This window comes from Anthonomus grandis, chromosome 22 (genome assembly GCF_022605725.1).
Source record: "Anthonomus grandis grandis chromosome 22, icAntGran1.3, whole genome shotgun sequence".
NCBI lineage: Eukaryota > Metazoa > Arthropoda > Insecta > Coleoptera > Curculionidae > Anthonomus > Anthonomus grandis.
Window position 1 is genome coordinate 7157296 of NC_065567.1, and position 24396 is coordinate 7181691.

General features: G+C 32.2%; 2 protein-coding genes across 5 annotated transcripts in view; one reads left to right on the forward strand and one right to left on the reverse strand.

Moving 5' to 3' along the window:
* LOC126748217 (phospholipase DDHD2) overlaps positions 1 to 15556 on the forward strand; it is a 63539-nt gene extending 47983 nt beyond the window's left edge. The window contains exons 4-10 of one of the 2 annotated variants that reach the window (XM_050457298.1): positions 273 to 393; positions 715 to 1055; positions 1113 to 1263; positions 8146 to 8577; positions 14228 to 14383; positions 14433 to 14627; positions 14689 to 15556. In XM_050457298.1, the coding sequence (XP_050313255.1) occupies positions 273 to 393; positions 715 to 1055; positions 1113 to 1263; positions 8146 to 8577; positions 14228 to 14383; positions 14433 to 14627; positions 14689 to 15227 (1935 nt within the window). In that variant the 3' untranslated portion in view covers positions 15228 to 15556. The remainder of the gene's footprint in view (positions 1 to 272; positions 394 to 714; positions 1056 to 1112; positions 1264 to 8145; positions 8578 to 14227; positions 14384 to 14432; positions 14628 to 14688) is intronic. The other variant, XM_050457299.1, reaches the window with a different exon arrangement.
* Positions 1 to 17589, reverse strand: part of LOC126748224 (uncharacterized) — a 63824-nt gene extending 46235 nt beyond the window's left edge. Inside the window, exons 1-2 of one of the 3 annotated variants that reach the window (XR_007664664.1) lie at positions 17392 to 17589; positions 4945 to 5313 (exon numbers count right to left, since the gene is read on the reverse strand). The gene's annotated coding sequence lies outside the window, so the exon portion shown is untranslated. Of the gene's footprint in view, positions 1 to 4944; positions 8150 to 17391 lie in introns of those variants that run through there. The other 2 variants (XR_007664663.1, XR_007664662.1) reach the window with 2 other exon arrangements.
* Between the last annotated feature and the right edge of the window lie 6807 nt (positions 17590 to 24396).

Genomic DNA, 24396 nt, shown 5'->3' on the forward strand with positions numbered 1-24396 from the left:
TTTAGAAGAAAAAAATAAGGGAGAGATCATGAACAGGAGCGAACAACCGATTTTGCATATTCAGCTAGTACCTCCGATATTGGGGGAAAATTAAAGCATCTAGACTAGGAAAAGCTTACCTGTGCTATTGTGTGATACAATAAGCTTATATCATCTATCAATTATGAACTTAAGTTCTTATTAAAGTATTTTTTTTAAATTTTAAATAATGCGGTAACCATAATAGCAAGAATAAAATTCTATATTCTATAGTAAATTACATATATTTTTAGATATTGGCAACTAAGATATATAGACCAGTTTACCAGCATTGGTTCTATAAGACAGGCGAAAACCTTTGGATTCCATTTTCTATGTTGGATTCTCTCGCATTAGAAAATGCCTTTATCTCAAGTAAGTTTGAAATAATTTAATTATTACATTAAAAGTTTTAAAAAATTGAAGATGATAAGGGGAAAAACTATAACTTTAGCCATCATGTCAGTCAAAAGTGGTACAATTTTTACTTAAATTAAAAAAAAAAATTAACGACTGGTTTTTATAGATGTAAATAGTAGCTTCTATTAAGATTGTACTTGCTTTACAATTTTGAAGTACAAAACTGTACCATCAGTGCTTATGGTTTACCTGCTTAACACAGCAAAATAGAGCTTATTTTTTTTAAATAAATTAATATATGATGTTATTATATTAAAGCTAGTACTTTTTAATTAGATGATTTAGATCCAGACAAAGTTATAGCCACTGATGGAGGTCGCTATGACGTAAATATTCTCAGACGACAAAGAATACCGGTTTACTGGAAGGGAGACACCAGCGAAGTGCGCCGATGTTCATGGTTTTATAAAAATATGGAAGATAAACAGGCTATAAAGTATGTCCCCTATGAAGAAAATCTAGCTACTACCTTAGAAGAAGAGTTTAAACTATCTTTTGAAACTAATCAGTGGAATAGAGAGGTTAAACTGTCAAATGGAGATACAGTTTCCTTTTTTGCACCAGATCTTCTAGTTGTGCAGCCCGCAATAAAAAAACCTTGGATGACAACCTCTAATGTAAGTTGAAAATTGGCCATATAATAGTATTTATAAATAACTTATGTATATATATAGCAGCGAATTCCAGAATATTCAAAGGTAAAACGTGGAATGGATGAATTCGACATTGATGAAGGAGAACCTGCTGAGATTGACCATCTGTTATTTATGGTTCATGGTATAGGATCAGTGTGCGATCTTAAATTTCGAAGTGTAGAAGAAGTAGGTAAGTAAAAATGAATCATTATTTTTGATCATACACTTTTAAACTTATTTATAATAAGGCACAAGTTCTTATATAACACCAAACATTACATCTATTCATCAATTTTCCGATATAAAATCTGATGTTATAAAAGTCGTGCCATTTCTACCTAGCCCGTCTCAAACATACCTTCACCAACATCGTAGCGACTTTCGTATGTTGGTAAAGCACAAAATCTCATTAACCTTTGCGTCTCAGGGTATCCGTCTGATCTTTTTCAAACCGTTTTCTAAAAAAAAAATGGAGCAAAATCGGCAAAACATTTTTCCAGCGCTAATGTTCTAAAAAACCGAACAAAAATAGGCCTAACTGGAACCTTTGGTATGACACTCAAATCAGAGAGTATGGACAATAATATGAGCTTTACTTGAATGGTATAGTACGGTACATACTCTATTGCAATGATGGTACAATGAATCGTTTGATACTCCGAGCGCTCGATTTGATTTGATCGAAAAATAGATTTTAATTAGCCATTCTGGATTTGTTTAATGAAAATTCTATTAATATACAGGGTGTCCCGAAATTACATCGCAATATTATACCAGCCGCATCTTTGTCTAAAAATAAGACAAAAAGTCCATATACAGTATGGTTCAAAAGTGCATCGTTTTTAAGTTACAGGGTGTTTTATGAATCATGTTAAAGGTGTTTTTTAAAGGTCCAGGATCCCCAAAGTTCCGGAACGTCTAGTTGTAATCTTTTGAAATTTTCAACATTTACTATTGGTTTTATTAAAAACTGATATTGCAACCATTTTTGCCAAAATATATACAGGGTCGTGTAAAATAAGTAGTCGGTAATGTTTAAATTGTTAAAACTTTTTTTCTAGCAACTCCGTGATAATTTTGGTACTAGAATTAAAAAGAACAAACATTTTTACATAAAAAAGGTGCTCTTGTCTAATTTCGATAGGAGCTTCTGTTTTCGAAAAAATTAGATGTAAATTTTTTGCAAAAAGAACGCGTAAGTTATTTTGGTAACAGTTAATAAAATTAAAAAACATCTTAAAAATCCGTAGGGGATAAACATGACCTAAGACTATCACAAATACTTTATTTAAGATCAAAAATTATTTTTCGAGTTCAATTGCTTTTTATTAATGTAATTGAATAGGTAAAAAAAAGGAACCATTAATTTGTTACGTAAAAAAAAAACATAAAAACACCAAACAAAAAAGCACAAATTACAACAAATGTTCAAAGTGGTTTCCATTTTGCTGAAGACACAATCTTGCCCTACGCGTTATTGCGCGAGTAGCCCTTAAAACAAAAAATTGATTTCTCTTTATTTCATTAACAGCCCAATTAATCCTTTGCATCAGTTGGTCACTGGTATTTGTCTCCACGGCATATACCAACTCATTTAAATGTCCCCATAAATAATAATCTAACGAAGTTAGATCTGGAGATCGAGGAGGCCAATTTATAGGACCACCTCAACCAATCCAACGTTCAGGAAAATGGTTCATCCACTTACGCACATTAAGACCAAAATGAGCAGGTCTTATTGAAAAATCATGTTTTGGCGTAAGATAAGAGGAACTTCTTCCAGAAGCTCCACAAGATTATTTTTCAGCATATGAAGGTAATTCTCCGAAGTTAGCCGATTGGGTTATTCTATCGGGCCAATAAGTTGGTCCCCAATTAATCCCGCCCACAAATTTACCGAAAACCTTCTTTGAAAATTACTACGCCTTATGGCTCTTGGATTTTGATCTGCCCAAAAATGCATATTATGCATGTTAAATGAACCATTTCGTGTGAAAGTGGCTTCGTCCGTCCATAAAATGGAAGGAATTAAGTTTGGATTATTAATTAAATAATCATAAAATTGGATCCTCAACGGACTATCGTCTGGACCCGCTGGTAATGAAACGAATGTAACCCTTGGGATCTTAGCATTCTTCCAATCTAATAAAAATTAAATTACTATCGTAACAATAAGTAATTTTTTTAATTACTTACTATAGAGCGAGGGATATGTGTGGCTCTTAACACATTTCTTATACTTGCCCCCGGATTTTCTTCAAAAACATTTAAAACATTTTCTAAATTATAATCTTCTTGTGGTCTGCCTTGTCCACAAGCTCTTTGAAAACTTCCGTTATTGCATACATTTCGGTGAGTGTTTATAAAAACTTGACGATCTGGAACATGTCTTAGGGAAAATCTTCGGCGATACTCACGGCGACAGCCGCTAAAGAACTGCCATTACACAAACCATAAACAAAATGCATGTCAGCTAACTCTTGATTTGTAAATCTATCCATAATTTTTGAAAAATGAATCACAAAAATAAACTAGTTTACTTTGCCAAAGTAAATTTAAAAAATGTGAAATGTCAACAAAACGTTAAACAAAATTTAATAAATAAACTAATTGTCAACAAACACAGCCAAATATTATTTTACAAGATGTTATTTGTAGTTACTTTTTGATATACCAATTCATGATTTATAAATAATTGATTTTTTCGAAAACGGAAGCTCCTATCGAAATTAGACAAGAGCACTTTTTTTATGTAAAAATTTTTGTTCTTTTCAATTCTAATACCAAAATTATCACGGAGTTGCTAGAAAAAAAGTTTTAACAATTTAAACTTTACCGACCAGTTATTTTACACGACCCTGTATACATTTTTGCAAAAATGGTTGCAATATCAGTTTTTAATTTTAAAACCAATAGTAAATGTTGAAAATTTCAAAAGATTACAACTAGGCGTTCCGGATATATTAACAAAAAACCATCTTTAACATGATTGATAAAACACCCTGTAACTTAAAAACGGTGCACTTTTGAACCATACTGTATATGGACTTTTTGTCTTATTTTTAGACAAAGATGCGGCTGGTAAAATATTGCGATGTAATTTCGGGACACCCTGTATTATTAAAAGATTGTTACTATTTTCATTTGTTAATACTGAAAAAGTAATCAAAATTAAGCAATATGTATATTTAAGATAAGACCTATTTTGAGGCTTTCCCTGTAGCAAGAACATGTATTTACGAAGATAGAACGACATGTTTTTTAAGAAAATTAGTATTCTAGTTATACTCTGTTGGTGTCAGTTATACTATATCCTAATATACAATGCTTTGTAGAATCTTTAAAAAAAAACAAATATTTAAAGTAATGCATGCCAATGTTTTTATATGAGTACAGAGGATTAAGTGCTTATTATAAACAATGTTTTTCACTGGAATAAGCTTTTAGTGATAATTAATTACTTGCCCAATTAAAAAGTAAAAACTTTTTGTAGCTAACTGAGTGTGAAGTTTCCGATATATCAATTTTTGGTTCTGTATTTAGTCTGGCAGCTATAAGGTGGAGAATTTCTTGAGCAACACTAATTACGTATGATTACACACTATTCGTTAAAATTTCCTCTTAACTTTTCCAATATTTCCAAATATTGATAAGTAATTAAAAAAAAATAACCTTAATTAGCAAAATATTAAATCTTTTTCAGTTAGCTTTAGGGTTTCTAAAACTAACTAACTAGACATACTCATAGAAACTCTTGCTTGTGCTCAATTTAAATAAAACTGAAAGTATATATCTTAAAATTCCCATATCTTTGTAAATATGTTAAAAATCTTAAATCTATTATACCATTAAACTGATAAAAAACATATACCTAGACTGAGCGATCAATTCCTTTAAAGACTTCTTCGGTTCTCTCTTTAATCCTTTCCTGCTTTTTCACGTGGCTTACCTATAAACCTTTTGATTTTGGCAGACTAAGAGAAGGTGCTACATCAGTGGTTAGCCTTGGTCCCTTGGTTTTTGAATTTATATTTCACCAATGCATGTTGCACGAATTCTCAAGGTCTTAGTATTGAAACAATGATGCGACAATAATATTGTGTATCAAAATATTGTGTAATAATTTCTCAATAGTTATTATCAATATTTTATGAATAGGCACAATGTCACTTTTATAAAATGGCAGAAAATATAGTCTGATTTGTTTAAAGTTTTGATGCCAAATAGTTTTCAAATCAACCTAAAAGCCATAGACTTTATAAAATGCTAACAAAACACAATAAATCACACAGCAAAATCAACAAGTCCAAAAAAAAAAAAACGATTGAAGTCTCACCTGTGTATTTTAATACGATCACTCTTATTGTAATGTCACGTAGGTGGGGTCGATATGCGCAATATCATACCTTCTATTCTTGGTATTAATCCAGTATATAATCTAGCCTGCTGGATTTGGTGCCTTTTATATTTACTGTGGCGATTGGGCCACGAATGATAAATGATGTTCAGGATTATAATTATTAGCTAGTTTTTTATGCTAAAAACCGGATTTTCGGAGAAATCGTGAAACACTGGACCAGGATTTGTAATATACAGTGGTGGCCAAAAGTATGGAAACTTTAAACTTTTTTACAAAATGCAGAAAATATCGCAATGCGAAAACTCTCAAAAAAATAAATAAACAGCTTATCAGCAAATAAAGAAATGTCAATAGAGGTAAAGCAAAAGAATGTTGTTTATTAATTTTGATGAAAGAGGAGTTATTTCTCTGTGGCCAAATGTATGGAAACCTTTAATAAAATCATAATAATTGTTTACTACAAGCTGTTTAACGGCACGATTTTGTTTGAGTGAAGACATGCATCATGCCTAAGTGTAAATACTTATCTAGTGATTTAAAAAAGTAAAATAGTTGAACTATACCAGAAGGGTTATAAACAAATTGAAATAAGTAAAAATTTAAACATTTTAAAAGGCACTGTTTCAAAAATAATTAAAAAATTTGAAGAGAGAGGAAATGTTTCGGTAGTCCACAAGCAAGGAAGACCAAGACAGTTGTCCAAAAGGGCTATGAAGGTAATGAAAAGAATATCGATGAACGACCCAAAGAAAACTTCTGTTGATATTTCTGGAGAAATGAGTGAAATGGGGATTTCTGTGTCTGCTCGCATGGTGAGAAGAAGGCTAAATGAAGTGGGGCTTTTTGGAAGAGTTGCTGTAAAGAAACCACTAATATCAAGGAAAAATAGAAAGGATCGCTTGAAATTTGCACGAGATCATCTTACCTGGTCTCACCAAAATTGGAATACTGTATTGTTTATTGACGAAAGTAAGTTTCAATTATTTGGGAGTGACGGGAGACGTTATGTCCGGCGACCAAAAGGTACAAGGTACAGCCACAAATACCAAATGCCTACGGTAAAACATGGTGGTGGAAGCGTAATGGTGTGGGGTTGTGTCTCCTGATCAGGTGTTGGCCCCCTGGTTAAAATTGATAGAATAATGGACCGTTTTCTATACAAAGACATGTTGGAGAACAACATGTTGCCTTATGCTGAGGAGGAAATGCCATTGAGATGGTTGTTTCAGCAAGACAACGACCCTAAACACAACTCCCAATTTGTGAAAAACTGGTTAAATGAACAGAGCATTGCTTTAATGGATTCGCCTTCACAGTCCCCAGATCTGAATCCCATAGAGAATTTATGGGATCATTTGGACAGAAAGATTCGAAATCATTCGATTTCAAACAAGGCTCAACTGTGGGAAATACTGCAAACTGAGTGGACTGCCATTTCCAGTGAAGACTGTGCAAGACTTGTCGATTCTATGCCACGAAGATGTAGACAAGTAATAAATACGGAGGAATATGTCTTATATATAATTTATATAAATAACTATCTTCAGTTTCCAAACTTTTGGCCAAGAAAATATTAATTTTATTTCATTTTTTTTTTATAATACGTTTAATTTCAAATTAATATGTTAAGTTAGGTAATATATTATATATACTTTATCACAATATGAGTAACTTTATTATGGTTCCTGGTTTCTTAAAAAAAAAATACAAATTAAAAAAGTTTCCATACTTTTGGCCACCACTGTATTTTGAAAAACAGGCTATGCCCATTCTTGTAACTATGAAATGTGTCAACAGATACTGGAACATATTGGTTTTAGGCATTCTCTATCCCTTAGAGTTACAAGAGTCACCAGGATAGAAAACAATAAAGACCTGACAAAACAATATCCTGGGAACACTATCGTAGGAATAATAAATTGTTAACAATAAATAGAAGTTACAACATAACTAAGATTGAGGCTCTTAGAATAGTTTCTAATAATAGTTTCCCAGCAAACTTAAGGAATCTTTTGTAATTCCAATTTAAAAAGAGTAAAAGGTTAAACTATAAAATATTATCCAGCACCCTCCTGTAATAGATTTCGTTTGAAAGAAATGCTGCTGTTGGGAGCACACTCTTTAGTTATCAACCTCTTTTTTGTTTTCGTTCTACTTTCACCTTATTCGTGTAGTTCTTTACGTTCTGAATTGTTAACATCAATAAAAAACAATAAGGGTCATTCATTCATGACAACAAATATCTTACATTGGGGCACTCGAACAAGAAACTACTGAAAATTTGATTGGAAAGAAAAATGGTTTTATTTTAACTCATAAGCCGGTCACGCCTACCCTCTCTACCATCTTCCATACTAGTTTTTGTTAGATATGGCGTAATGCATTTAGCTACTTCTATACATTTTGTGAAATATGATAACTTTTTGATGTAGGAACGTATGTGAATCAGATATTTAAAATTACGAATATATTACAATTTATTTTTCAGTGTTGTACATACACTTGATGGCAAATAAATTATTTTTGAATTTGAATTTAAAAAACTGTAATAAATCTGTATTTCTCTTATAGTCAACATCAATTATCTAATTATTTTAACTATATTTTTTTATCTTGACATCTCTTTGTCATTCTATATTCTGTTTTGTATTTATTAATTTTATCATGCGTCCAATAAATGATTACATATTTTCAGCTCTTGTTATTTTTTAGTTGATGAATTTCGAGGCATCGCTCTCCAGCTAACACAGTCTCATTATAAAACATCTTACGAACAAGGCCTAGTGCATAGAATAGAAGTCTTGCCTATTAGCTGGCATGGAAAACTTCATTCAGAAGAGACCGGTGTCGATGAGCAACTTAAGAAAATAACACTACAAAGTATTCCAAAACTCCGAGAATTTACCAATGACACCATTTTAGACGTTTTATTTTATACTAGTCCTACTTATAGTCAAACAATAATCTCAACTGTTGGGGACGAACTAAATAGGATTTACAATCTTTTTAAGCAACGGAATCCGAAATTTAATGGCGGAGTATCCATTGGTGGGCACAGTTTGGGATCTCTGATAATTTTTGATTTACTTGTACATCAGCATGATGACATCGACGAGCATCGTGACGAGACATCTAATCTGCCAGGTATTGTATTAAAATATCATATTTATATTGATAAAAATTATAAAACCTGCTAACGTATTTTGTTATTAAAATATTTTTTTTTTATAATCCAGCGAATTGAAGTATTCTGTTTTCTCAACTTTGGAAACATATGAGTCAGAATTACTTAACCGAGCCCCACGTGAAATTGGTCAATATGAATTTTCAAACCATAAGTACTTTTTTTAAAAGTATTTTCTTATTAAAAAAATGTGTACTTATTGAACTATTCCAACAAAACTACATAGAATGGAAATGATATTAAATACACATTTAGAGAGATTTTTCTAATCTAAAAAGTTTTAAGTAACTTAATTGTTTATTAGTTTGTATATTACAAAGTTAAAAACAGTTGTGTTCCTTTATGTTGAAACAGATCATAGGGCACTAGCGTTTCTCAATGGGAATAATGTTAGCATTTTTTTAGCTCCTAATTAATGAATTAAAAACTTTAGTTTTAGTAATTTTCTCAGATGAGTGCGCAGTTTTTTTTATTATATAAGAAATAGTATGTTAGAAGTAATGGCTCTTTATAATCTTAGAACATTGAAAGACTAGAATTAGTAAACAACAACTTTGTTTGAGTTCAACATGTGCACAGGGGCAAGGGGGATGTTTTTTTTACAAATATATCCACCGATTATATGTTGTCAAATTTGCACACATTTTCGTTTTGGGTATATTTGTTTGAAAATAAAATATTTAAAAAAAAATCATTTACTTTGGTTATGATATAAGAATTAACAAAAAAGTCGTTATATTTTTTTCATTTAATAACTATTCTAATTTTACATAAATATCAATAATCTTAGTTATTAATTTTATTTAGGATTGCATTGCTAAAAATCTAGTAAATTTAACTCATTCACATATTGTGAAAACCTAAAAGTGCGATTATTTCGAAAATGGTTGCTCCTAGCGACTTTAAAAAGAAAAAGGAAATTATTTTGTTACTTTTCAAACCAATATACAGAGCTGCAAAAAGTTTTTTTCACGGAATTTAAAAAAGTAAAAACTAGCGCAACGAGTGCCCTCTGCCGAAAACACGAAAACTGTATACGAAATTTTATTTTTCTTTTTAAAAGACTCGTATGTGTTAAATTTTATGTCAGTTGGGTCAGGACCTATGAGAAAAAAACGATAAATCAAATAATACTTTGACACCCTGTATTTCAGTTACTATTAAAGTTAGGATGAGGCAAGTTGACCTTAATCACATTATTTTGACGTAAGGAATCTACTGTTGTTCTATGTCCTGTATATCAACACATACAGTGCAGCCGTAAAGTAGCGGATAAATTCAATAAAAATTAAATGGACGGTTTCTGAAAAAAAGGCCCGAACCCGTCGATTTTAATATTTGGTTTAGGGTTTTTCTACGTGGAAATTAAATATACAGGGTGATTCAAAAAAGATATGACGTAATCAGTATGTTTTTTAAATGGAAACCACCATTTTTTAATGCAGAATCAGAAAGACTGCATTTTTTTACAAAGGATATGGTAAAAATGAATAGCGGTTACATAAGCAATTTTGACCGAAAAATGATAATAAAATGTAAAATTAAAGAAATACCTATCTAAAATAAATATTTGTTATAATTAAATGTTCGAATGAACACCGTTAACAACCTGACAATAACAAAAAGCAATTTAAAAATTCTTTTTGAAAAGTTGTCAAAGGCATCTGGAGTAATATTTCTAATTTTCTGGCCTATTTGTTGGCGTATTTTGTATGAGGATACTTTACTTTTTAAGTATCTCCATAAAAGTTGAATAGAAGTCTATATTTTGTAGGAGAATGTGAATATAAAGATTACAAATAGGGGAAGTCTTTATCTCCAAGAAAAGACTTCCCCTATTTGTAATCTTTATCTCCATAAAAAGTAATCGAGGGAAGTTAAATTTGGTGATCTGGGTGGCCATTCAATGAACCCTACTCTACCTATCCAACGATTTGAAAAAACTTCATCTAGATAATTGCGAACGGGTAAAGCATAGTGTGGCGGGGCTTCATCTTGCTGAAAAAAGAAGAGTTTGTTCAGTCTGTTCATACGGCAGTTTAGAGTAAACATTGCCTCATCAAAAAATATTATCCGTTTTACAGAATTATTGTTACATAATTGCTGCATTTGCTCACAAAATTCATTTCGGCGATCAAAATCATCTTCCGATAGCTCTTGAAGTAAGAATATTTTATAACGGTGTAACTTTGCTTTTTTAAATATTTTATGCACCGTAGATCGCGATAAATTAACATTAGAAGCCGTGCCTGTGATTGTGGCTTTGGGATTATCTTGGACCGTATGACAGAATGTTCAGCTCATCTTCTTCAGCTATTAAACCCCGACCAGCTTTTTGAGTATCCCGAACATGTCCGAATTCACGAAACTTCAACTCTGCTTACCATGCTTTGGCTAATAGGCGACCGATCAGGATGAGTTACATTAAACAACTGAACCACCTCCTTTTGAGTACGCGACATATCTCCGAAACCAATCATGCACAAGATTTCGATTCTTTCACGTTCGGTTAATTTTCTCATATTTCATACAATAACAGTCGGTAATAAAATGTTGTTACTAATAAAACGCACTATGACACTGATTTCGCCTCTCAAAAAGAATAAACACCACTTGTGCAAATGTAAAAATACTTCAAATAGTTGCACCAAAATATATTCACTCTTTGGCACTGACAACAACAACTAAAAAACCAAAATTCCAATATTTAATTTAGATTAAATTAAATATTGGAAATAAATATTAGAAGTATTTCTTTAATTTTACATTTTATCATGATTTTACGTTCAAAATTGCTTATGTAACCGCTATTATATTTTACCATATCCTTTGTAAAAAAATGCGTCTGATTCTGTATTAAAAAATGGTGGTTTCCATTTAAAAAAAGATATTAATGGCATTATATCTTTTTTTTGAGTCACCCTGTATATTTAATTTTCACGTAGAAAAACCCTAAACTAAATATTAAAATCGAGCATTTTTTTCAGAAACCGTCCATTTCATTTTTAATGAATTTAACCGCTTAGCTTAGAAAGGTACATAATTTGTACACTTTCGGATAATAATAGAAACTTCTATTATTCAATCTATAATAATTATAAAATCTTTAATTTCCATAAAATTATTTTTTATTAGATAGGTATCTTTATTCTAATAAAGTACGTTAAAAAAACGCATAGAGTTCATAAACGGTAAGATTGTTTATAATTTAAAGTATACTCTAGTATTAATAGATATCTATCATGTAAATATTTTTTGACGACGTCACTGGTACAGATTTCTTGTGTCGGTGGAATCAACAATGCGATCGAGCGGCGTTGTGGCCTTTTTCTCTAAAGCGCCCCTCACACGATCAGTATTACTGACAGTATTTCAAAATACTAAATGAATTCAAGTATATTTGGATATTGTAACAGAAATAAGAAAAGAAGAGGATATGAAGCTCTGCTTAACATTTTTATGCAGTACAAACCGAATACGACCATTGACGATGTAAAAAAAAACAAATCAATACGCTAAGAAGCAATTTTAGGCGAGAGTTAAAAAAAGGATTCCAATTTAAATCTTCCAGTTGCCAGAAAACGCAAAGTTACTGCTAATCTTTCATTTCCTGATATAGGATCCCTCATGTTTATTCGTTGTATCATAATATAAGGCTTAACCAAGTCCAAAAGTTCGTTGTAGACTACACTTCATTCGGAAATAATTTTTTTAATCCTCGGGGTCTATCTCATGGGTATATTTTTCACGTTAACTAGTCCATTGCTTAATTCAGCGTCTCTTTTGCTTATTACGTTTAGCACTTGTTAAATGTAAAATTATAATAGCAGCGCAAGCTTTCTTTTTATAATCCATAACCAACAGATAAATGACGCGAACGAACATGCTTTAACTGCTTCAAGCAGCAGAGGATTGGAGCAAATCAGCAGACTGGTGACTGAATACACTTCAAGAGACGATTTAAGCAGACTGATGACTGATAGAAAATACTGATCGTATAAGGTCGCGTGAAAAATACTGTCAGCCTTCAAGATTGTCAGAAATACTGATTGTGTGAGGGGCGCTTAATACACGTAATCTGCATTCATTTTACTTTGAATATTGACTTCTTTATAGAGTATCTTATTTTATTACAAAAAATGCTTCATATTTTATAAAAGAACAGTAGTATTATTTTATGCGTGTCAAAATAAGTGACAAATATGTATGATATTATAGAGTTTTTTTGCCTTTTTTACATAAGCATTTGTCATCATTGTGTCAAAGATGTTGCAAGCAAACAAACTGCCCATAGTTCCATAGCAATGCTAATTCTAGCCTTTTAATATACTAAAATTATAATATATGATTGTTTAACCTCTGCAGTACCACAAGATTCCCATTGTGGTCCTTTATTGTTTACAAATGATCAGATGCATTATTAATTCTTCTATTTTCAGATGATATTCAACTTTTTATTTAATCTATTAATAATTTTCCTGAGCTTCAAAATATTCCTCATAAACTTAAATGTCAAAGTGGTTTGTCACATCTTTTTATAGAATTTTAAGGGATTGGTATATGATATTAACAAAAATAACATTTAACCCTTTGGAAAGATATACAAGTAATTAGGTCTAATTTCTCGCTGCAGTAAGGACTTTTTTCTATATGTTTTTAAGCAGTTATATTTTTCTTATGTTTGACCATATTTAGAATATTCCTGTATGGGATGGCCTCCTTTCGCCGGGTTTTAAAACATTTTAGTGTGGAAGATATGGTTATAATCCAGGTTCTACAATCACTTTCCACTCAGGATACATACTCTTAATAAATTTTCAATAGAACTCAAAAGAGCTAAATATCATTAATGTGATGTAACTAGTAAAGATATGATACTAGAACATCTATGATCTTATCTTTGACAATAAAATAAAGCATTATATCGATCTATATACCTGTTCTTCAGTTTTTATAATTTCGAAGAGTACTCGGATAAGTATAATAAATAATATTTGGCTTCTACTTACTTCGCTGTATATATAACAAATTATCCAGTAAGTAAATATCCACTGTGCGATTGATGACTTGATTATTTTTCATTTATACAATTTTTCTCCTATTTTTGGCCTAATCAGACTAATAGCCCAATTAAATGTGTATATTTATTTTACTCTAAATCAGACAATTATGTTCGAAATAAAAGTATAGAAACGGCAGACTCGGAGACTATATCTCGGTTACAGATGATTTTTTTTTCTTTTCACAGAAGGTTTGATAATAAAACCAAAAAATACGTTATGTTTTTAATTACAGGATTTGTAACCTATATAAAAAAGTACAAGAAACCACGGCAGATCTCGGGTGTATCACAAGTTATTTTTGTTTTTTTTCCTAAAATATTTCCTTCCTTTAAAGAATTTTCTTGATGATAGAACACAAAATGTTCAATTAATGTTTTCCCTCGTTGGGGTTTATATTTTCTCTTGAAGTTTCACCACTTGGATAAAGCCGATAAGTAGAATCACATTTCCGCAATTTACCCAATTTGGCAGATTTATCTGTTTTTTTTATTTGCTTAAATTAATATCACATCCAAATAATATTTTTTTACAATTTCTTATTTCTCAGATACTCCCGAAAAGTGTGATCAAACGCAACCTAGCAAAGCGACAGTTACTAGAAAAATTAGTTACATGATGGGATCTTTTGACGCCGGACCAAAAATATCATATCCTCACCTCAGTTTTAAACCTACTTCATTTTTTGCTCTTGGGAGTCCTATAGGTTTGTATTTTTTGCACCTTAAATTTATTTTCATCATATTATTTTTAAGGCATGTTTGTGACTGTGCGAGGCTTGGATAAATTGGGAGAGAACTTCTACTTACCAACATGTCCAGCATTCTTTAATATTTTTCATCCGTACGACCCTGTAGCGTACCGTATTGAAGCATTGATAAATCCTGAGTTATCTAAATTAAAACCTGTTTTAATTCCACACCATAAAGGACGCAAACGGATGCACTTGGGTAAGTATTATATTTTATTTATAATTTTTTTTTATTTAAAATAATCACATTCCTTATTTAGAGCTGAAAGAAACAGTGGCAAGAGTGGGTGCAGATCTCAAGCAAAAAGTCGTGGACTCCATGCGAAGTACATGGAACTCTTTATATCAATTTACGATGTCCCACAGGTCAGATCAATCGGCTTTGGAGAATGAAGTTAATAAAAATATCCAGAAGCATCTTGAAGCTACTCCAGAAGAGGAGCAGTTGGACCCGAATCCTCAACCAGAGAAAACAGATATACCTTTAGGTAACTTAAATAAAGGAAGAAGAATAGACTATGTCTTGCAAGAAGCTCCGTTTGAGTTTTTTAATGAATACATTTTTGCTTTAACAAGTCATGTTTGCTACTGGGAGTCCGAGGATACAATTTTATTAATCTTGAAGGAAATTTACTCCGAGTTAAATATAGGAACTGATAATCAGATTCCACAACAGAGTATGACCATTGAAAGATTAACGTCTTCGCAAAAATCGAACGCAGAGCGGAGTTCACCGCCATCCGACCTGTCCACCAACCTTCCTCCTCCTCCAACGAGTGGTTTTGTTCGAAAAACGTAATATGTTCTGTAACTAAATAAATGAAAAGACCGACGACTTCCAAAATACACCCCCAATAATTGAAATTTACCCGTTAAAAAATCCGAGTAATTAACTTTGTAGAATTTTTTTTATTAAACAGAACTATATTTTTAATACTTGTTATCTAGTAAGTAATTTCATTTGATAAGAAACTGTTTTATGTATGAGTTAACATTTACGTACCTGAAGTTAAAGGCACTATTTTTGTTATGAAATTATTATATTTTATATTGTTTAACAATGTCTATACATTTATTAACTGATTAATTTTAAGTTAATAAATGTTTTTGATAAAGATGAATTAAAAATCGTTTTATTATTCTGAGGTTCCTTCCATAGAAAAGTTCAAAATTTTGTATAAAAACATACCAATACAAAAAGTGGAAAATGGAGAAAATGGCTAGACTAGTGGTAATGACAGAAGTGTAAAACAATGAATAAGACTCAAAAGGATGTACAATGTACGTACGTATATATTTATTTGCTATCAAATTTTCTAAAGCATTAAAATTAGAAAAAGAATGACGGTGTATTCCAACTCTTAAGCCTTTCTTGCCCAGTTATTTTTTTTTAATAAAAAATACAAAACTCTAAATTTTTTTGTGTGTAGTAAACAAAATGATTTTTCTGGACCAATACCCATATTGCCTGGCAATAAATGGACCAATAACAAAAATGCTGCTTATCGCAAACAACGCTGTGCCAAGGTACAAGCCCTGAAAATCGTGAACTTTGTTCACCAGAGATAGTCTTCGATCGTTAAAAATGTCTGGGAATAATGGATATTTTATCGACCTCAAACTTTTGTATTTCAAATGGCTACCCTACGTGTGATACATCATTTTAAAGGACATAATCTCCTAACTAACCAAACCGAAAAAAAAAACAAAATCGGTTGATTTATAAGCGAATAGTAAGCAAAAATGTGTGGTAATAAATTACATATTATCAACTTAAACTTTGGTAGTAAAGTTGATGCATGTTGAAGTTATTTATCAGTAAAAATGTATGGTAATAAACAGTCCATTGAGTCCAAATATTTTTTTTAAAATATGCATGTATTATTTGCGAGAAAATAACCAATGCTATTTTGAAATTCTTCCCAAAATTTGTTGCAGTATAATATTTGGTGTATTTATTTTACTAACATTAATAAAGCCAGTTGATTTAATTAACCAGTATTATTGTTAAAATTGTCATTCTGACACTCAGGTAAAAATTCAGAAGTGCGAATAATTTTAAATGGCGTATACGCTTGCCGAAAGAATAGAAATTATTTTTCTCTATGGCGCTGAAGATTGGTACGCTCGTAGAACCGCCAGGCACGGACATTCAGACAAGAACGTAGACCATAAATATGTACTAAAATTGGTAAGGATTTTTGAAACAACAAGATCTGTTTGCAATAAAAAGTATACTGAGGAAAGGGTTGTTAATGAATCATGGCAATTTGGGGTACTGAGGCAATTCGCAATGGATTTAACATTATCTATCCCCTAAGTTGCAGAGTTAACTAATTTTCAATAGGTTATATACACGATATTTTGAAAAACCAATCAGTTTTTTTACAAAATTCAAATTTTTTAAAAACTAGGAGAAGACGATTTTGATAGGATAATTGAGTTTTGTGAATTGATGTGCCAGCAAGTTGATGAGAACTTCCATTTACTAAAGAACATCTGCTTCTGTGACGAGTCAACTTTTTTTCTTAATGGACTTGTAAACCGGCATAACTGTGATAGTTATATGTAGATACTGCGTTAATGAAAATCCATACCTTTTTCAAGAGGATCATACTCAGTATCCTAAAAAAAATTAATGTATGGACAGGAATTTATGGTAACGAAACCATCGGGCCATTTTTTTGGAAAAAAAATTAACTGGAAAAATTTATATAGACCTTCTCGAAAATACAATATATCCCTCAATCGTCCAATCTTTGGAAAACGAAATGGATGAAAATGGTCTTGGAATACTAAGCAAAATTAATTTGTATCTCTAACTCCCTCGTACTACGCTTTGACAGTTCGAGGGTGGATTAATAAGCATGGTACAATTGAACGGTCCGCAAGGTCCCAAGACTTAACAGCACTAGATTTTTCCTTTGGGTGTTATTTAAAAAGCAAAGTATATAAAACCCCACCTGAAAATTTTCTTATTTAAAGGATCGAATTACTCGCGAATGTAGAGATATTAGCGGACAAGTACTTGCCAATGGTTCAATGAGTCATTTTAAAACCGACTTTATTATTGTCTTGTGAATAACGGAGCACTTAATAAAATAAATTCTGTGAACTGATTAAATTGTTTATTTTCTCACACTCTTACTATTTATTTAAGTCTATAAACTTCAATTTTTTTATACACCATTGGGTGGTATACTGTAGGCCCTTAAAAATGATGTATCACACTATAGGATAGCCATTTGACATACAAAATTATGACGTTGATAAAATATTCATAGTTTATTGACATATTGACATATCAAAGTGAGGTTAGCTGGAGGTGAGAAGGTGATTGTCATTTGTCTTTGTGAAATATAAAATTAAAAATCCCCCTGTATATCAAAATTGACGCTTTTTGTTTCAAACCAAAGCCTATTCATGGTAAGTTTCTACGTTGTTAATACTTAAAAGAACAAGGTGAGCAATATCTAAAAATATCTGTACTAATCAGCTCTCTTAAAATACTTTCTGCAAAAAATGTAAGAAATAAAATTCTAAGGAGGGTAAATAAAAACACGATAAAACGTTACTACCATAGCATACTTTAAATATAATCATTATGTTGCCGAAAAATCAAGTTAAAGAAATTATTCCCTCTGGGTGTAACACTTTTTACGTCAGCGAGTATAGTTTTATTAATTTGCCTGAACTTCTTTACATTCATTAATTTAAATTTTCGTATCAAATTATATTTTTGGACACCAAACAAATGTATTAACTATTGGTATTTTTGTCTAAAGCTAGTAAAGTAGCACTGAAGAAGGTCTTCGGTCAAATTCGCTCAAACCTTAGAAAAAGGTAATTTAAGTGATTCTGAACAAAAGTCAGAACAAAAGTCTTTTAAATATTTTCTATCCGAACTGAATCCAAAAAAGTAATAACAGAACCGGTTACGTTTCAAAGAGGATCTTTCACGAGTACATCATCCATCTTCAATAATTTTGTATATTTGCCTCCCATTAAGGTACCCAAAGATATATAGGTAGACAAACTCACTGACACTGACAACATCACTTAGAAGAAGACGCAACTTACAAATTTCTTCAAGTCGATTAATACCGAATTGATGGTATGAACAAGTTTCAAGGCAGCGCTTTTAGAGAAAATGGAAATCTCGGCTTTCTGGAATCGATAAATTTTGCGGTTACTAATCTCTTATAACCTGCTGACATTAAGCGTCGATACTGTGTAAGACAAAAAAAATTCTGTTTGCTTGTCAAGATTGGTACTCGTATATCATACGAAATTTTGGATATTGCGGATGTTTGATAGGCAACATGTTAACAAAATCCAATGTCGTTAATGTATCTACTACCTTTTGTGCGCGCAATGCTATTTTATGAGTATACTATTACCACCCTAGACATTAATTCAAATTATCGGCAACATCCACACTCCTAGCTGATATGAGCGCTGTTTTGCTAGACAAGCAGAATAACACATTACTTGACATTGAGTTTTCAGCCCAGCTTTCAGAGGAAATTATGCCAAATACGTTACACTATTTGGGGAGTTCCGAAAACTGTACCTGGATGTATTGTTTTTTTTGTTTTATTTTTATTTTTTTGTTTTATCATCGATCAAGAACTTGATGAGTACTGCTAACATCTGTTCGTAATTCCTCAAGATCAATCTGATCCAGGAGTCCTTAATACCACTTAATATATTTCTAGGATTCTGCCTTGATAACAGGCTGAAACTTCCCATGGTGATACTTTTGAAAACTTATTACTAGTACAATTCAATAAACTTTGTATCTGTTTAACGTAATGATCACAAGCATCTTCTAGCTGGTCACCAGCTGCAGTAGCTAAACAGTTTAATACGGTTCCATTTATACGGTCACATTGTCCATTAGCCATTGGGATCGGAACTGCATTGTTTTATTTCATATATTAAACAAAATATCTGAAATGCCTTTGAGGTAAAAGCGGTTCCTTTATCAGTTAAGATAGGTGAATGTAATATGCGCATGTTGGCAATATGCCCACGGCTCATCGTCTGGTTATTTCAAGAGAGATGGCGACACACATCATACCCATGTTTTGTTGTTATCCTAACGTCATATTAGAATGATCATTTCGATCAGCTGTAAGAGCCGAACACGTCATGTCATATGGCTACAATCTGTTTTTTTAATGTGGCGCTTTAAGAATAAGCTTCAAGTTTTTTACTATAAAGTTGCGATAAAAGAGTTATGATAAACTGAAATGCGTTGTGTTGAATGAAATGATTTGATGTAAGAGCTTAGACAAAAAATATCCTAACCTAATTTGACTGCATATGTAGCAATATGCCCATCATGCCAGTAAGTTACTTATTGGTATAAATTATTATAGATATGACTGGTAACACAAGAAACCAAAGCATTCGAATTAAATCGAGCAGAGAGGATTTAAAAAATGCAGTTAAAGCTGTGCAGGAGGGTCGAATGTCTGGTCAATGTGCTTCAAAGGCATTTTTAATACCAAGAAGAACTCTGCCTCGGTATGTTAATAAAAACCAAATTAATAAAGCAGTAATGGGGCGGATATCAGTACTTACTGTAAATCAGGAAAGTGAACTATCTGGAAGAATTATCCGTTTGGTGTATGTTGGCTATCCATTAACATCTAGGACACTCCGGTGGTGTGTTTTTAATTTTTGTACCGTAAATGGTATACAAAATAAATTTTCTACCAAGCTCGAATGGCTGGTCGGTATTGGCTTGATGGATTTTTAAAATGAAATCCCGAAATAAGGCAAAGAAAAGCTTAAAGTATGAATCCCGCCCGTGCCCAGAGACTAAACAGATTTATCATTAATGACCATTTTCAAAAATTGAAAAAAATCTTTTGGAACTGGATCTTATGAAAAGCCCAGAAAAAATTTTTAATGTCGATGAAAAAGTCTGTAGGCTAAGCTTATATCATCAGCAAAGTGTGCTGCCAAAAAAAGGAGCGAAACGTGTACACCTTGTAGCTCAGCTCCAGAGCTCGGAGAAAACGTTACAATTATTTATTGTGGTAATGATTCTGGTATTACCATTCCGCCTACAATTCTGTTTAAGGGGAAGAGAATGAAACCTGAGTGGAAGGATACCTTACCACCCGGATCCCTAGTCCTTATGACGCCGAAAGGTAGTACGGACATTAGCACATTTTGCACCTGGATTAAGCATTTGGCTAAGTATAAACCATTGGGAAAATGTCTTTTAATTTTTGATGATGCTAAATGCCACCTAGATCATACAATCGTATATGTAGCAGAAGAACATGACATTGAACTTTATTGCTTAACAAGTAACTCGTCTACACACGAGCTACAACCTATAGGCAAATCGGTCTTTCGTTCTTTTGAATACCACTGGGATGATCTGATCACGACACAGCGAAATTGGTGAAATGTTAAGTGTTAGGTAGAATAAAAGCGTCACACCAGCAAATATAAAAGCAGGCTTTGCTGCGACCGGTATTTTCCCATTTAATCCGGAAGCAATATCGGAATTGGCATATGCTCCTCACCCGAATAAGAGATGAACCGGAAGAGCCCATCCTCGAACCGATAAAAGCATTTTCCCCTACGCTCGGGCAATCAAAGATCCGAAAAAAAGGAGAAGTACGATTAGCTCTTCTTGTAGTGACAGTTCAGATGAAGAAAACACACCTCCATTTCTGGATACCTTTGATTCAGATATAGCTTTATGTTGATTAGAAACTCTTCTGAATACATCAATATCCGAAAGGTCGGAGACTCCCGACAAAATTGTCAAAGCAGTAAAAAATGTGAGACAAAAGGCCATAAACAGTCCAGCACTTGTAGTGAAAAAAGAAACTTAAAAAAACACTATACAGCAACATCGACTGTTGCGGCGGCTTCCAATGCTCCAACAACGTCAAATTCTAAAGTGACAGAACCTTAACGATCCTTAGCACCTAAAGCTTCAACATCTAAAGCAAAGAATAAAAAAACTACCTTCAACAAAATAGCCAGATGAGCAAGACTGGTATTGTGAAGTTTGACAGTTGAATGAAATTTATGATATGCGCCTGTGTTTTTTCTGTCAAAAATATGTTCATGAGGATTGCGTGGGTTTAACAAAGAAAATGAAAGAAAGATTTATTATAGAGAATATAATAATATAATAAATACGTACCTACTCGCATGGCTCACATGGTGTTGGTAATATGGCCATTAACACATTTTTTTAAAGTTCGGTAAAATATATTTTAATTATTTATATTGAAAGAACTATTTTTAGATTCTAAGCATGTTGTACTTACAGTATACACTAATTTTCATTTTTTATAATATTACATTTACTTGTTTATAAAAAAAAACTTTTAGGGTGGGCATATTGTATTCACTTACCTTATTATTTTATTATTCTGACAGAAGAGTCAAATAAATACATAATATCCTGCAAAACCTACAGAATATACTAAACCTTAATGCTCTTTACAGGTTAGAAAAACAAAAATTTGGTAAAACCATCAACTATAACTAAGATATATAGATTTTTCTAACAAATAAGCCTAGAGGATCTAAATGCAATGTGGGGAAGGGAATAGGAGTTTCTATTGGGTGGAGTTTTCCGTGCTCTTTTTCCAGTAGGATGTGTATGATACAGACAATTAAGACATACCCTGGAGATAAACTTTCTTATTTGTGGAAACCAATAATTTTCTGAAATCCTTTCTAGGGTCTATTATCTAACTCTTATCTAACCCAAGTGCTGCATCATCAAGACATAACTCACATATTTGCCATCTCATATTTTTGGGCACCACCCATACTTTCTTCCCATTTGCCAGGTTCCTGTAGACTATGCCGCCTTGCAAACTATATTGCTTAATATACTATTTAAGACTCGAACTTGTTTTGCTCTTTTGTTGAATTTTTTTTATTTTTCTCATTAATTCTTCTATGCAACCAAAACCCAATCTGATTTAGTCAAATCAACTGCATTAATTTGTTCTTCTCCCGCTTCTTGCATAGGTAAATAGGGCATCCACATGCTTATCCACACAATTTTATCCCAATGATATTCTCTCTGAAAATCGTGTACCTATAACCTCCATCGGCCAACCCAAGCAAATAAATCTTTTTAAAGTAAAACTTTAGCACGCTTGAGTTGGGGAGTAAGCTGGCGAATGCGTTACGAAAGCATTACGAAAAGTGTGATTGGGCGAGGCGAACGGTAGTGGAGAAGGAGATGTGAGTTAGTGGTGGTAGAAAAAGAGAGATAGCTGTTGCGGTTCGTATATTACTGTAGGAGCAAGAGAGGTTATATACATACACATATATATACATATGAATGGAGCTAAAGAAGTTTTACTTCAGTCGCGTGGTCTCAAGCGTACTAATTTTTTTTTGAAAAAGTGCTTCGTAACCTGTTATACCCTTTCAGTACCTTAAATTCATTAAGGACACTCTAAAAAATGTTTGGGATAATACAACTGTTAGTGTCTCCAACTCAAAAGAATAACATTTTTGGTCGCATTAAGTTTACTTACTAAAATACGCGACTGTCTTTTTATTCTTTTTCTCTCCTTCCATGAGTATACCATCAATATCTTCAACACTAGCATGAGTATGCAGTTCAGTACGCCAATTTTGGTAAAATATGGATAAAACAGGTCTTGCTGATAGGTTTTTTAAAGGCTTTTACTACATCTTCTTCTTCATAAGATCTGGCCCATCGAATATCTTTTAGTGCAAATCTAGTTAAAGGCCCAACGTTGCTTGCAAAACATAGCCAACACAACAGTTGCCTTACTTGTTTTACGTTTTTTGGTCGTGACATGCGTACTAAAGCAGCTATTTTTTGATCCCTTGGGCTCCCACGTTCTTTACTTAATCTCATCTCGATCTAAGTAGCCAATTGATTTCTTAAAGAAATTACACTTTTATAGCTTTAGCGTCAAACTGTTTTTGCGTATGGCTTATAAGACTAATTATAAATTGTCTAATCCTTTAATAGTTTTGATTAATATGATTATGCCGTTGATATGTGGAAAAGCTACAGTGTTTTTTAAATCCCCTTAGGTTGTTGTTAACTAAAGCTGCAGCAGAATTTGTCAACCCAAAGGGTATTCTCAAGAATTCTTGATGCCCTTTCGGTGTAATAAAGGCGGTCTTTTCAATGGACGCCTCATTCAAAGGTACCTGATAAAAACCGGAGGCCACATCTAAAGATATGAAATAGGTACTCCTTCCAAGATGATCAATCTAAGCTTCTATTAAAGATGATCGATACTTTTCTTTAATCAACTTCAGATTTAGTCTTCTATAATCTATTGCCAGTCGATAACCTCCAGTATATTTTTACTAAGAAAACTAGTCTAGCATATGATGAAAAAGTTTCACGAATTATATTGTCAGTAATTCATTAATAAGATCGCGCAAAATTGACCCTTCGAAAATAGATATTCTATAAGGATTATAAACTACTGATTAATCTTTAAAGTCATTTTTGTTGCCATCGTCTTACCAAGGTCGTTTAGAAAAAATGAAATTAAGATAATCACGATAACTATTTAGTAGGTACTCATTTCCTAATTTTAATTTATTAACTGATGTCTCTCCTAATATATTTCCAGATATTGCGTTTTAATAAACGGATGCTGATAGTGTTTTTAGTTTTAATAAGCACTACATGTTTCTGAATAATAAGATCAGCTCCTAACAGTAAGTCATAACTTAATTGGCTATCGTCTAAAACTAATGCTGTAACAGCGGCTGCTACTTCTTCCACCTCTACATTTATTAACGTTAATATGTTATTACGTCCTCAATCAAATCATTTAATAGTAAATAATTTGAATTTGTGTTGGAACTGACATTAACTCTGAATATTTAGTAATCGACGACTTTAATAAGGTATAAGTACTACCAGAATCAATACGACATTGATTTACTCCTTTCAAAAATACGTTAATATT